The sequence below is a fragment of the Oncorhynchus kisutch genome, linkage group LG8, assembly GCF_002021735.2.
Source record: "Oncorhynchus kisutch isolate 150728-3 linkage group LG8, Okis_V2, whole genome shotgun sequence".
Classification (NCBI taxonomy): domain Eukaryota; kingdom Metazoa; phylum Chordata; class Actinopteri; order Salmoniformes; family Salmonidae; genus Oncorhynchus; species Oncorhynchus kisutch.
This window is the reverse complement of record NC_034181.2, coordinates 67,641,373-67,655,574: the sequence shown is the minus strand read 5'-3', so window position 1 is coordinate 67,655,574 and position 14,202 is coordinate 67,641,373. Positions and strand designations below refer to the sequence as shown.

The following is a 14,202-nucleotide window of genomic DNA, read 5'->3' as shown; positions in this document are numbered from 1 at the left end:
TTTATTTATAAGGACACGGAAGACAAGAATAGCCCACTTCCAGTATCGTGCGAGACCACGCCTTTTATGTAATAAAAAGGCCTATTATGCATTGTATATTCAGCCAAATTATTCCACGAAGCAAAATGTGTCTTTAAAATCCCCGTTTGAATGTGGTCGCATCGGACGATTAGCGCCTGCCTTTGCTCTGACGTCAACGAGATTGTCTGCGCTAGGTGAGTCTCGCGCACACTGCCTTCCCTTCCCCTCCTCTCTCCGTCGGTTATTGTGAAGAGATTGAACGATGAGATCGCTCGCGCTCGCTGTCATCAGTGCCGCCCTATAGAGACCCCCAGCCCGAGGCTCGAACACAACGACCCCACCCCCGCTCCAAGAGGGACGGAGAAAAAACCCTGTTCTGACCCGGCTTTATTTGCCCTCAATCCGGGCCTCATGCTGTAGCAGACTGAACGAGCGAGAGAGAGAGACAAACACACATATTGAGTCGGCGAGGGACAGGGCGGAATAGAGGAGAAGGGATTGTTCATTCGACTCTAGACATGGGATGTACACTCAGCGCTGAGGAGCGCGCTGCTCTGGACAGGAGCAAAGCCATCGAAAAAAACCTGAAGGATGATGGAGTCACTGCCGCAAAGGAAGTGAAACTGCTACTGCTTGGTAAGACACCGTTTATAACGGGGGCTGCCCGTTCTGCACGGTTCGGTTGATGTTGATGTCGATTGCAGAGATCCGGGCCGGGGCGGCAGGCGCTCTCCGTGGTCCTGATGTCATGTCCCCCTAAAGACAACCGACTCTCACTCTGCTCTCTATTCCCTTTAGGGGGAGGAGAATCGGGCAAAAGCACCATCGTCAAACAAATGAAGTAAGTGCTTCTTTTTTTTTCCTGAAACAGGCGTCTTTGACGAGGCCTGAGATTGCGCCTCTCCTGCCCATAGTGAGGCTGAGCCGCTAGCTCCGCCATGTTTCCTCAGAGGCCGTACCTTTGCCGGTGATTCGAGCACCTCCTGTAGACGGTAATCGGAGGCGGTGCTCACGGTCAGTAGCAGGCCGCAGGGGTGCTGTCCACTGACATGGTGCTGAAATTTACCCAGAGGTTTTTCATGCATCTATCGATAAAGAGGCATGGCGAAAACATCGGTGTTTGTGACTGTGTGTGTGTGTTTTTGTGCATCCAATATGTGTGTATTAGTGAGGTCACTACACTACAGCTCCATTAGCAAATATCTCTGGTTTAATCTTACTGGCTTTAAGTGCCTGATATCGCAGAGAGTACTTTGCCTATAAAGCGGATTTACTCAGAAAATATGGCATCTAAAACCACATGTAAACCTTTCCCCTTGTCGTCTAAACCACTCTCTCATCTAAATCACTGTTCTTTTTCTAAACCCTGTTACTAGATTTCTTCTTTAAAGAAGACCTCTGTATCCAGGGCCCAGCAGGAAAAGCACATTATATAATATTTTCATGCACATAATTAAACACGTCTGTTGCTATGCAGACATCCTCTCAAAAATCCACAATTTCAAAAATGTTGGGTTCAGTACATTCACTGTACCTCAGCACACACTCATCTGCCCCACACACACCCTGCTTTTTCCATCACACACACACTACTCCCTCTACTCCACTCTGTTTCCTTCCATTCTAGCACTCTCTCCATATTTAATTATCCTGGGGGTTCTCCCTAGCGGTACAGACAGTTACCCAAAAGCATCGCTCGGGAGAGGCTTCTGTTGTGAACTACATATGTTACATTGGTTATATTATATAATGCCAGGATCGGAACAGGAAAAACTGATCCAAGACACAGATAGCATTGGCTCCTTGTGTGTGTACACATGGGTGTGCATTTGTGTAGTTTTGTATGTATGTATATTGATAATAGTGTGTGTCTGGATGTGCTTATGTCTGCATATGTTTATTTGCCAGAATTTCATTGACACGATAAACCCCATGAGATACCCTATCATGTTTTACAAAGGAGTGTAATAATAATAATAATAATAATAATAAATATCTCATTCAAAAATAAATCATAGGCATTATATGGAGTTGGTCCCCCCTTTGCTGCTATAACAGCCTCCACTTTTCTGAGAAGGCTTTCCACTAAATGTTGGAACATTGCTGCTGGGACTTGCTTCCATTCAGCCACAAGAGCATTAGTGAGGTTGGGCACTGATGTTGGGCGATTAGGCCTGGCTCACAGTCAGCATTCCAATTCATCCCAAAGGTGTTCGATGGGGTTGAGGTCAGGGCTCTGTGCAGGCCAGTCAAGTTCTTCCACACTGATCTCAACAAACCATTTATGTATGGACCTAGCTTTGTGCACACTAAAACATGAAAATACCTTCCCCAAACTGTTGCCACAAAGTTGGAACCACAGAATTGTCTAGAATGTCATTGTATGCTGTAGCATTAATATTTCCCTTCACTGGTATTAAGGGGCCTAGCCCAAACCATGAAAATCATCCCCAGACCATTACTCTTCATCCACCAAACTTTACAGTTGGCACTCTGCATTGGGGCAGGTAGCGTTATACTGGCATCCTCCAAACCCAGAGTCGTCCTTCGGACTACCAAATGGTGAAGAGTGATACATCTCTCCAGAGAATGCTTTTTCACTGCTCCAAAGTCCAATGGCGGTGAGCTTTACACCACTCCAGCCAACACTTGGCATTGCACATGGTGATCTTAGGCTTGTGTGCGGCTACTCGGCCATGAAAACCAATTTCATGTAGCTCCCATCAAACAGTTATTGTGCTGACATTGCTTCCAGAGGCAGTTTGGTACTCAGTAGTGAGTGTTGCAACCAAGGACAGACGATTTTTACTCTTTACGTGCTTCAGCACTCGGCGGTCCCATTCTGTGAGGTTGTGTGGCCTACCACTTCGCTGCTGAGCCGTTGTTGCTCCAAGACCTTGCCACTTCACAATAACAGCACTTACAGTTGACCAAGGCAGCTCTAGCAGGGCAGAGGAAATTTGACGCAACTGACTTGTTGGAAAGCTGTCATCCTATGACGGTGCCCCGTAGAAAGTCACTGAGCTCTTCATTACGGGCCAATCTATTGCCAATGTTTGTCTATGGAGATTGCATGGCTGTGTGTTCGATTTTATACAACTGTCAGCAATGAAATAGCTGAATCCACTAATTTTATGGGATGTAGTATAGCCGCGACCAGCAATGAACAAGGTTCTCAGGATGACAGAAATGACACAAGATCAGAGTGGATTTACTTTGGTTTAAATACACAAATAAAAACAGATTCTTGATTTGTCAATAACTCAGCAATCTTTGGATTTTTTCTTAAACTAAGTTAAGGCAAGTACTATGGGCTACATTCCAAATTTGGTGTCATTTGGTCCTATGGTTCATAAGTAGAAGATGTTTGAAGTATTTTTAGCATATTTTAGAATTTTAGCCTATGTGCTAATATGCATCTACATGTGGCCATCTTTGAATTCATCAATGTTATTTTGTCAAACTCGTTAGGGACTATTGTGATGAGTCCAAAGACCGTATTTGGAGTGAATCTGACTTTTAGTCCATGAGAAGAATATTTTTTTGTGATTATTTTAAGCATTAGCGTTACATAGTGAATTGTAAAAAAAAATTATGATATCAATGCCAGACTTAACATGGTTCATCATGTTAATGTTTCAAACATATAGGCCATGGTGAAGTGGATTTATCAATAACTCAGCCATTACTTAACCAATCCCTTAGGTTTTCTCAAACTAAAGAAACACAAATTTCACAAATTTCCAAGATGGAGGAAAATCTATCCTGAAGGACCTTATGGGTCATTGTGGCAAATTTGTTCAGCTTGCGGAAAGACACCTACATGCACATTTTCAAGTGTCTGTGTCAAACGGGCGGCGGATATGAGAGTTTAAGTGAGACTGCTTATAACAGCGTCATCTATAGGCCAATCGGGGCCATTTTCTTTGACCAAGTTAATCATGGACTCTTGTTTCTTTGTGCCAAATTAGAAAAAAGGTGTGTGTGTGTGTTTGTGTTTGTATGTAGCAAGGTGAATTGATAATGGTATACAGCAATCTGTATTATTAAAAACCAACACCTTAATTATTAAATAGCAAGTATGTTTTAATAGAACTTGATCATAGTGTACTAGTACAGACTAGCAAAGTGGTACACACACATTAAGAAAGGCACATACTGAGGAAGGCTATGCATCTTGAACATCTGTGAAGAAAAAAAATAAATCTAAGAGATTTTTTTATTTCATCTTTATTTAACCAGGTAGGCTAGTTGAGAACAAGTTCTCATTTACAACTGCGACCTGGCCAAGATAAACCAAAGCAGTGCGACACAAACAACAACACAGAGTTACACATGGAATAAACAAGCGTACAGTCAATAACACAATAGAAAAAAAAGAAAGTCTATATAAAATGTGTGCAAATGGCGTGAGGAGGTAAGGCAATAAATAGGCCATAGTAGCGGAGTAATTACAATTTAGCAAATTAACACTGGAGTGATAGATGAGCAGATGATGATGTGTGAGTAGACATACTGTTGTGCAAAAGAGCAGAAAAGTAAATAAAAACAATATGGGGATGAGGTAGGTAGATTGGGTGGGCTATTTACAGATGGGCTATGTACAGCTGCAGCGATCGGTTAGCTGCTCAGATAGTTTAAAGTTAGTGAGGGAAATATAAGTCTCCAGCTTCAGCTATTTTTGCAAATCGCTCCAGTCATTGGCAGCAGAGAACTGGAAGGAAAGGCGACCAAAGGAGGTGTTGGCTTTGGGGATGACTAGTGAGATATAACTGCTGGAGCGCGTGCTATGGGTGGGTGTTGTTATCATGACCAGTGAGCTGAGATAAGGCAGAGCTTTACCTAGCATAGACTTATAGATGACCTGGAGCCAGTGGGTCTGGCGACGAATACAGTGGGGCAAAAAAGTATTTAGTCAGCCACCAATTGTGCAAGTTCTCCCACTTAAAAAGATGAGAGAGGCCTGTAATTTTCATCATAGGTACACTTCAACTATGACAGACAAAATTAGAAAAAAAATCCAGAAAATCACATTGTAGGATTTTTTATGAATTTATTTGCAAATTATGGTGAAAAATAAGTATTTGATCACCTACAAACAAGCAAGATTTCTGGCTCTCACAGACCGGTAACTTCTTCTTTAAGAGGCTCCTCTGTCCTCCACTCGTTACCTGTATTAATGGCACCTGTTTGAACTTGTTATCACTATAAAAGACACCTGTCCACAACCTCAAACAGTCACACTCCAAACTCCACTATGGCCAAGACCAAAGAGCTGCCAAAGGACACCAGAAACAAAATTGTAGACCTGCACCAGGCTGGGAAGACTGAATCTGCAGCTTGGTTTGAAGAAATCAACTGTGGGAGCAATTACTAGGAAATGGAAGACATACAAGACCACTGATAATCTCCCTCGATCTGGGGCTCCACGCAAGATCTCACCCCGTGGGGTCAAAATGATCACAAGAACAGTGAGCAAAAATCCCAGAACCACACGGGGGGACCTAGTGAATGACCTGCAGAGAGCTGGGACCAAAGTAACAAAGTCTACCATCAGTAACACACTACGCCGCCATGGACTCAAATCCTGCAGTGGCAGACGTGTCCCCCTGCTTAAGCCAGTACATGTCCAGGCCCGTCTGAAGTTTGCTAGAGAGCATTTGGATGATCCAGAAGAAGATTGGGAGAATGTCATATGGTCAGATGAAACCAAATTAGAACTTTTTGGTAAAAACTCAACTCGTCGTGTTTGGAGGACAAAGAATGCTGAGTTGCATCAAAGAACATCATTCCTACTGTGAAGCATGGGGGTGGAAACATCATGCTTTGGGGCTGTTTTTCTGCAAAGGGTCCAGGACGACTGATCCGTGTAAAGGAAAGAATGAATGGGGCCATGTATCGTGAGATTTTGAGTGAAAACCTCCTTCCATCAGCAAGGGCATTGAAGATGAAACGTGGCTGGGTCTTTCAGCATGACAATGATCCCAAACACACCGCCCGGGCAATGAAGGAGTGGCTTCGTAAGAAGCATTTCAAGGTCCTGGAGTGGCCTAGCCAGTCTCCAGATCTCAACCCCATAGAAAATCTTTGGAGGGAGTTGAAAGTCCGTGTTGCCCAGCAACAGCCCCAAAACATCACAGCTCTAGAGAAGATCTGCATGGAGGAATGGTCCAAAATACCAGCAACAGTGTGTGAAAACCTTGTGAAGACTTACAGAAAACGTTTGACCTCTGTCATTGCCAACAAAGGGTATATAACAAAGTATTGAGATAAACTTTTGTTATTGACCAAATACCTATTTTCCATCATAATTTGCAAATAAATTCATAAAAAAATCCTACAATGTGATTTTCTGGATTTTTTCTCTCTCATTTTGTCTGTCATAGTTGAAGTGTACCTATGATGAAAATTACAGGCCTCTCTCATCTTTTTAAGTGGGAGAACTTGCACAATTGGTGGCTGACTAAATACTTTTTTGCCCCACTGTATGTAGCGAGGGCCAGCCGACTAGAGCATACAGGTCGCAGTGGTGGGTGGTATAAGGGGCTTTGGTGACAAAACGGATGGCACTGTGATCGACTACATCCAGTTTGCTGAGTAGAGTATTGGAAGTTATTTTGTAAATAACATCACCGAAGTCGAGGATCGGTAGGATAGTCAGTTTTACGAGGGTATGTTTCGCGACGTGAGTGAATGAGGCTTTGTTGCGAAATAGGAAGCCGATTCTAGATTTAATTTTGGATTGGAGATTTTAATATGAGCCTGGAAGGAAAGTTTACAGTCTAGCCAGACACTTAGGTATTTGTAGTTGTCCACATATTCTAAGTCAGAACCGTCCAGAGTAGTGATGCTAGTCGGGCGGATGCGGGCAGACAACGGTTGAAGAGCATGCATTTGGTTTTACTAGCATTTAAGAGTAATTGGAGGCCACGGAAGGAGTGTTGTATGCCATTGAAGCTCGTTTAGAGGTTAGTTAACACAGTGTCCAAAGAAGGGCCAGATCTATACAGAATGGTGTCGTCTGCATAGAGGTGGATCTGGGAATCACCAGCAGGAAGAGCGACATCATTGATGTATACAGAGAAAAGAGTGGGCCAAAGAAGTGAACCCTGTGGTACCCCCATAGAGACTGCCAGAGGACCGGACAACAGGCCCTCCGATTTGACAGACTGAACTCTGAGAAGTCGTTTTAAAAATGTGTTCCATAATGTGTGAACCACTTTACTTTGTAAGAATAAGATCTTCATACCTATGGATTATGCACCTTTTGAAGTCACTGGTATACTTATTTATTTAACTAGGCAAGTCAGTTAAGAACAAATTCTTATTTACAATGATGGCCTGGGAACAGTGGGTTATCTGCCTTGTTCAGGGGCAGAATGACAGATTTTTATCTGTCATTCTAGGCTACCTGCCACCCCAACTGCTGAAGTGTATTCCAGACTAGGCTAGTGTAATGGATTTATAATCTGATCCTCAATATCAGTTGTTGAGTGGTTTAAATGTACAGACCACTTTTGTCATTACAAATGTGAAACCTAAAGTGGCTATATTGGCTGCAGTTGATGCTGCTGAGGTGTGAGTGAGTGTTTGTGTGTGAAAGAGAGAAGAAAAGAGAAGGTGGGTGGCAGCCATTGATGTGCTGCGTGTATTTGGGTGTGTGCAAAGGAGCAGGCACTGCTTGACGCTCAGAGACAACCCTGTTCTTGGTCACATGCACGAGCATACAGATGCACATACACTAAAGCGTCTGCTGAAATGTGGATTCACTGAAGTGTGAATGTTTGTGTTTGTGCGCTCATGCACGCACACTTAGCCTACGTACGTGTGTGTGTGTGTTATTTTGTATGTGTTCTGATGTGTGTGTGTGTGTATGCAGGATTATCCATGAGGATGGCTTTTCTGGGGATGATGTGAAGCAGTATAAGCCTGTGGTCTACAGCAACACCATCCAGAGTTTGGCTGCCGTCCTCCGAGCTATGGACTCTCTGGGCATCGAGTACGCAGACAAGGACAGAAAGGTGGGTACATGCACCCTGCACAGAGTAGGATTCATCCATAGTGTACAACCAATGGCCCTTTCAAAACCTTACTTCAAGGTGCACTGCAAAGCAGACCTTAATGTTTCCAGTGGGGTATGGTGGTAGACATCCAGGAATTCAGCTATACAGTCTTCACCTCATATGTGTCTTAATAAATCTAAACATGTGTTTTTGTTTGTGTATGTGTGTGTGCGTGCGTGCGTGTGTGTGTGTGTGTGTGTGGTGATGCATAGTCATATCTTTTGTACATAATATCTTATGTGTGTGTCCAGGCGGATGCTAAGCTGGTGTGTGATGTGGTCACTCGTATGGAGGACACAGAGCCCTACTCAGCAGAGCTGCTGACAGCTATGAAGCGTCTGTGGGCCGATGCCGGGACCCAGGAGTGTTTCAACAGGGCCAGGGAGTACCAGCTCAATGACTCCGCTGCCTAGTGAGTACACACTAAGGGACCAAGTATATCGGAATGCATGAAACTTTAAATTAAGCATAATTCATGCATTGAATCAATGGAAGATTTGTGAGAAAGTTCCAGTTACATAACAAATTGGAATTTAAGTCCATTAGCTGCCTGTTCTTGAACAGTAACACAGTGCAAAGGTTAGTCTTTGAAGTGACTGCGTTGGTTAGTCTTTACAGTGCAAAGGTTAGTCTTCACACTGTATTTGTGTAGCTCTACACTCTTAGAAAAAAGGGTTCCAAAAGGGATCTTCCTCTTTCCGCATAGGAGAACCCTTTTTGGTTCTAGATACAACCCTTTTTGGTTTCAGATAGAACCCTTTTGGGTTCCATGTAGAGCCCTCTGTGGAAAGGATTCTACTTGGAACCAAAAGGGTTTTACCTGCAACCAAAAAGGGTTCTTTAAAGGGTTTTCCTATGAGGACAGCCGAAGAACCCATTTAGGTTCTAGATGGCACCTTTTTTTCTAAGAGTGTATTACTGAAGCTCTACCTCCCCTCCCCTCCCCTCCCCTCCCCTCCCCTCCCCTCCCCTCCCCTCCCCTCCCCTCCCCTCCCCCCCCCCTCCCCTCCCCTCCCCTCCCCTCCCCTCCCCTCCCCTCCCCTCCCCTCCCCTCCCCTCCTTCGCTTCCCCCTCCTCCCTCCTGTTTCCATTTCCCCTCTCCCTCCTTCTTTCTCTCATTAGCTACCTGGACAGTTTAGACCGTATTGGTGCTGCTGACTACCAGCCCACCGAGCAGGACATCCTGAGAACCCGAGTCAAGACCACTGGGATCGTGGAGACCCATTTCACCTTCAAAAACCTGCACTTTAGGTTAGACACCACACACACATAGGTTTACACATACAGTTCCTCTCCCAGTCCAGTATATTTGTTTGTAGCATATTTGTGGTGTATGTTATGACACGTTTATAACTCTTATGTTTCTTTCAGGCTGTTTGATGTTGGAGGTCAGAGGTCAGAGAGAAAGAAGTGGATCCACTGCTTTGAGGATGTGACGGCCATTATCTTCTGTGTGGCGTTAAGTGGCTATGATCAGGTTCTGCATGAGGACGAAACAACTGTAAGTACTTCACACACACTTCGTACTACTCACAAACACACCACACATATTCTCAAACATGCATCTCATCTGTCTTATTTGGTATTTTCTGTAGAATCGCATGCACGAGTCCCTCATGCTCTTCGACTCTATCTGTAACAACAAGTTCTTCATCGACACCTCCATCATCCTCTTCCTCAACAAGAAGGATCTGTTCGAGGAGAAGATTAAGAAGTCACCACTGAGTATCTGTTTCCCTGAATATACAGGTAAGACTTCCCTCCAATCTGCATATACACAAACTCAGACAGACACACATGCAAAACAGATGGTCGTAAGTCTCTCTCACTCTCTGGCGCTGTATCTCTCTTCCTCTCCTACTCTTCTTTCTCCTCTCTCTCGCCCTCACCCACCTTTCCTCCCAATTTCCCCATAGGTGCTAACACTTATGATGATGCTACCGCATACATTCAGGTGCAATTTGAGAGTAAGAGCCGTTCGCCCAACAAGGAGATCTACTGTCACCTGACCTGTGCCACTGACACAGGAAACATCCAGGTAGTGTTTGACGCAGTCACTGACATCATCATCGCCAACAACCTGAGGGGGTGTGGCTTATACTGAGGCCTAGCCCTGCACAGAGGTTGCATTGGAGGGTGAGGTGGTTAATAATAATAATAATTTTGATGATATTAAAAGGCATAATTATGTAAATCTACACGTCCAAAGGGACCCAAAGAGCTGCCGCCAGACACCACGACGGATTCTTTGCCATGTTCTGTTCCTCTATTCCTTTTTTTCATTTCAGAATTCCACCACCCCTCTTTTGTTTATTTGTTATCAACATGTGTTTCCTATTGAATGTCTTTCATGTTTTGTTGATTGTGTGAACAACTGTAAGATGTAAATCAGAAAAGGGGAGGTCCAAGGGGTATATTCTGTTTTCGTGCCATGTTTCGCAACAAATTAGATAGAAATGTTATGCATAGAGCGGAGAAGGTCCTCTTTTCCTTGTGATAGAGATTTGTCAGTTCTATACATTACATCTCTATCTGCAACATCCAGAACATTGAGCCACAATGAATGTACCCCTTGGTGCTCCGTTTGCAGAGGTGATGTTGTGCTCTAGGTGATGATGTAATAGAGGAGGTACTGGTGGCTGGGGTTCTGTACAGCGTTGGATAGAACCCCCCTCTCTGTTGGACTCACACAGGGCTGCTCTACATGAGCTCCTTCTGCTCTGTTTTATTCCTATCTCTTTTAAACATCCAGAAAGGGGGGGGGGGGGGGGGGCGGTTCTGTTTGTGTGGCAGGCTCTGCCATTGGCCTCCTGCAGTGTGATGAAATGCCTGTCAGCCAATGATATATCTGTGTCGGGAAAGTGTGATATCAGTGCCAACCTTCTGAGCATGACAGATAGGGGAATAGAATTAGAGATCATTGATCACTTTCACACTATCTTTACAATATAATGCAATTGAAGGGACACAAACGCTTTATTATCATCAAATTATCTATGGATTTTATTTCAACCTCTTGCCCTCCATGCTTCCTCCTACCTCCTAGAATCCCGTGCCACATATTTATTTCCTGTCCTGTCAGACCGGTGGAACACCACTTCCTGTCTCAGTCTCAGAGGGTCTAGAGCTGCTCTGATGGACCGTCTCAAATGTCACCTCCCATGTAGTGTACTACTTCTTCAAAAGTAGTTCTTCAAAAGTAGTACATAAAGTAGTACATAATATGGGGAATAGGTTATCATTTTAGACTTGCACACTCAAGTCCACTGGTCAGTGATGTATCATATGGTTGTCTCCTGGTCTCCTCTCACTTATCACTGATCACTGAGATGAAAGGACTGGATAGGTTTCCACCATGTTGTTTTCACTCACTAGTCCTTACAGAATTGTAGTTTTAGGAGAGGACAGCCACAGACCACTGACCAGTCTCTCTGCTTGTTCAAAAGGGTCTTCCTGGGTGCTCTTTATGTAATAAAACATGAATATGTGAATGCTCAATTATTTGGAAGTTGAGGTAATTTGTAGATTAGATAAGCCACACAGTGCTTAGCTCAGGATGACCCTTGTGAGCAAGCATGCTGAATTCCAAATCCATCCATACTACCCCCTCTAGGAATTCCTGTAGATTTGAAAGGATTTGATTGGTTTAACCTTTTCATGTCCATAACAGAAATGTATAATATTCTACAGTACACATGTTCTCTGAGTTTACTGATGGACAAATCGGCCAAAGCGTTTAAACAATACCTAAAGAAATCCACACACACACACCCCTAGAGTGCATGCAGTATAAGCCCATCAAATGCAAGTCAATAGAGACTGGAGAGTGAGTGATTTTACAGCATTGTCCCTCTTTCTCAGATCTTAAACATGTTCACATCTGAATCATTTTTGCTATATAGATTGTCTGGACCAATATATAAATATAAAAACAATATCTAAAGAATTCCACACCCTCTCTATCTCACAAGCAAATTCATTTTATGAGATTTTCTATCTGATTCTCAGAACATGTTCAAATTCTAATAATTGTTTCGACCAATATATATAAAAACAATATCTAAAGAAATCCACATACACTCCTAGAGTATATTATACAGCATAAGCAAATCCAATGTAAGTCAATAGCGAGTGAGGCCTGCTACAGCATTTGCCCTCTTTCTTTCTCTCCCTCTCTCACAAGCACACGCGTGTGTATACACACCACAGACATCAATGCACACCAGTTGTAAAATGTTTCTCTCTGCAGTCTCCATTGGATTTGGAAATACTGCATGTACTCTAGAGTTGTCTGTGTGAGAGAGGGAGTGGATTTCTTTCAATATTGTTTTCATATTTATATTGGTCTGGACAATCTATATACCAAAAGTGATTAAGATCTGATCATTTGAACATGTATTCACATGACATGATTCGTGTAATGTGTAAAATACAGTAACCCCATGTGTCCAAAGACTAAATATAGTACGACACAGAAACATCTGTAGTTCACAAACTAGTTGAATCATCTATTTGGCATATTTGGGCTTAAACAGGTCACAGAACAATACTTTATGCTTTTAAACTATATCATTCTGAATTGTATTTCAAAATACATGTGCTGAAGTCCTTTTAAAGATTTTTATTGTCTCAAAATCCCAACTTTGGAGGTATGATAGATAATGCCAATCTTAAAATGTCAATTTGGCATGTCTAGACACTTGTACTAACTATGTTATCACCAAATGTAATGCATTTACACCAAAGAGAATTTGTTCAGTGCCACATTTGTTAATATGGACATGAATGGGTTAGGTAATATGGTAATTGCGTCACCTTCTCTTCTGATAGAGTGGGTGGTATTTTTGCCACATTGCTTGTATATATATATAAATATAAACACACACACACAATCGATTTTAGATCTACAGACATGTCAAAGCGGCAGGGGCTGGGGTAGAGTTGGAATTCAGCAGCAGTCTCTCAGTGGGGTGTTTGGGTTAACCCTAACCACTACCCCCTGACCTCTTAACCCTGAGCAGGCCACAGTCAAACCCCGGCTGTCACGTTCTCTATTTTCACAGAGGAAAAGTACTGCTCTCCACTCATTCACCTGTGCACCTGAAGATACATCCTATCCCTCTATACTCCCTCTATCACATGTCGTTCCTCATTTCTCTCAATCCCCCTTTCCATTTTCACCTTATACACCGTACTGTATATATATGATTATACCAGATTTCTTTTTTTTACTGTGAATGCTTTTGTTCTGCACCCCTTCCTTCTCCGTAGATTATTGGTTGCTCTCTCATGTGGAATGTTTGTGCTGAGCCAATCGAATGTTGTGTTTACATTAAAGCCACACTTTTCCTAACTATTCCCACGGCCATATTGAGTATCTTTTTCACGTCTGTCTTTCTCCCAGTGCTTTGTTTGAAATCAACCCCCAAGCTCTTCTCATATTCTCATTGATCTGAAATGATCGGATGGGTGCAATATGGTAATAGCTCCATTGACTCTTATGGTTGGATCGGTGGACTTTCCTCCATACTGCCTACATGTCTAATCCTCTCAGATCTACCAGAAGTGTCCAGGGGTAGATTTCAGACTGAAAACAGGTCTTATATGCCTCATGAGAGCATAAGGCCTAGATTCAATCAGATCTGCATTATAGCGCCATTGACATTTAAAGATCATTTCCGATTGAGCCGATGTATGCAGCATTTATCGTGAATGCGGTCTCCACGAAAACATTGCCTTTAAAGGGTGCATGGCCAAAAAGGGCAGATCGCATTGAATCTAGCCCTAAGACTTCTACATAGCCATCTACATATGTATGGAACATCATGTCAGGAAATATTTGAAAGTAGCAGCTATCAACAGAATACCATTTTCTAAGATAGTGGTCATCAATTAAAATGTGTTATTTATATATTGAATGATGAGTCTAGATCAGCCGTCTGACCTGGTTCTGTTAGTTTGATGGATGCGATGTTCATTACTGGGTCATTTCAGTGTCAGAAAACATAGGCGAGATCCTCTCCGCCAGAGAGTATAGCACTCATCTGTCCCTGCGTGCCCCGTTTCAATATGATGGATTCCGTTAAAGGGCTGGGCTTTCAATATAAATTAATGACAA

The 14,202-nt window shown here is 43.1% G+C and overlaps 1 protein-coding gene across 1 annotated transcript; it reads left to right on the top strand.

Annotated features, from left to right (window-relative positions):
• Positions 1-193: 193 nt before the first annotated feature.
• LOC109882440 (guanine nucleotide-binding protein G(o) subunit alpha-like) lies at positions 194-13,442 on the top strand. The gene is made up of 8 exons (XM_031830989.1): positions 194-657; positions 820-862; positions 7,901-8,042; positions 8,336-8,496; positions 9,207-9,335; positions 9,456-9,585; positions 9,680-9,833; positions 10,001-13,442. The coding sequence occupies exons 1-8, from the start codon at positions 540-542 to the stop codon at positions 10,186-10,188; spliced, it is 1,065 nt and encodes a 354-aa protein (XP_031686849.1). The 5' UTR covers positions 194-539; the 3' UTR covers positions 10,189-13,442.
• Positions 13,443-14,202: the final 760 nt, after the last annotated feature.

Coding starts and splice junctions, on each gene's coding strand:
- LOC109882440 (XM_031830989.1), top strand. CDS start 540: ATGGGATGTACACTCAGCGCTGAGGAGCGCGCTGCTCTGGACAGGAGC. Junction 8,043..8,335: donor ACGCAGACAAGGACAGAAAG/GTGGGTACATGC, acceptor GTGTGTGTCCAG/GCGGATGCTAAGCTGGTGTG. Junction 9,586..9,679: donor TGCATGAGGACGAAACAACT/GTAAGTACTTCA, acceptor TATTTTCTGTAG/AATCGCATGCACGAGTCCCT.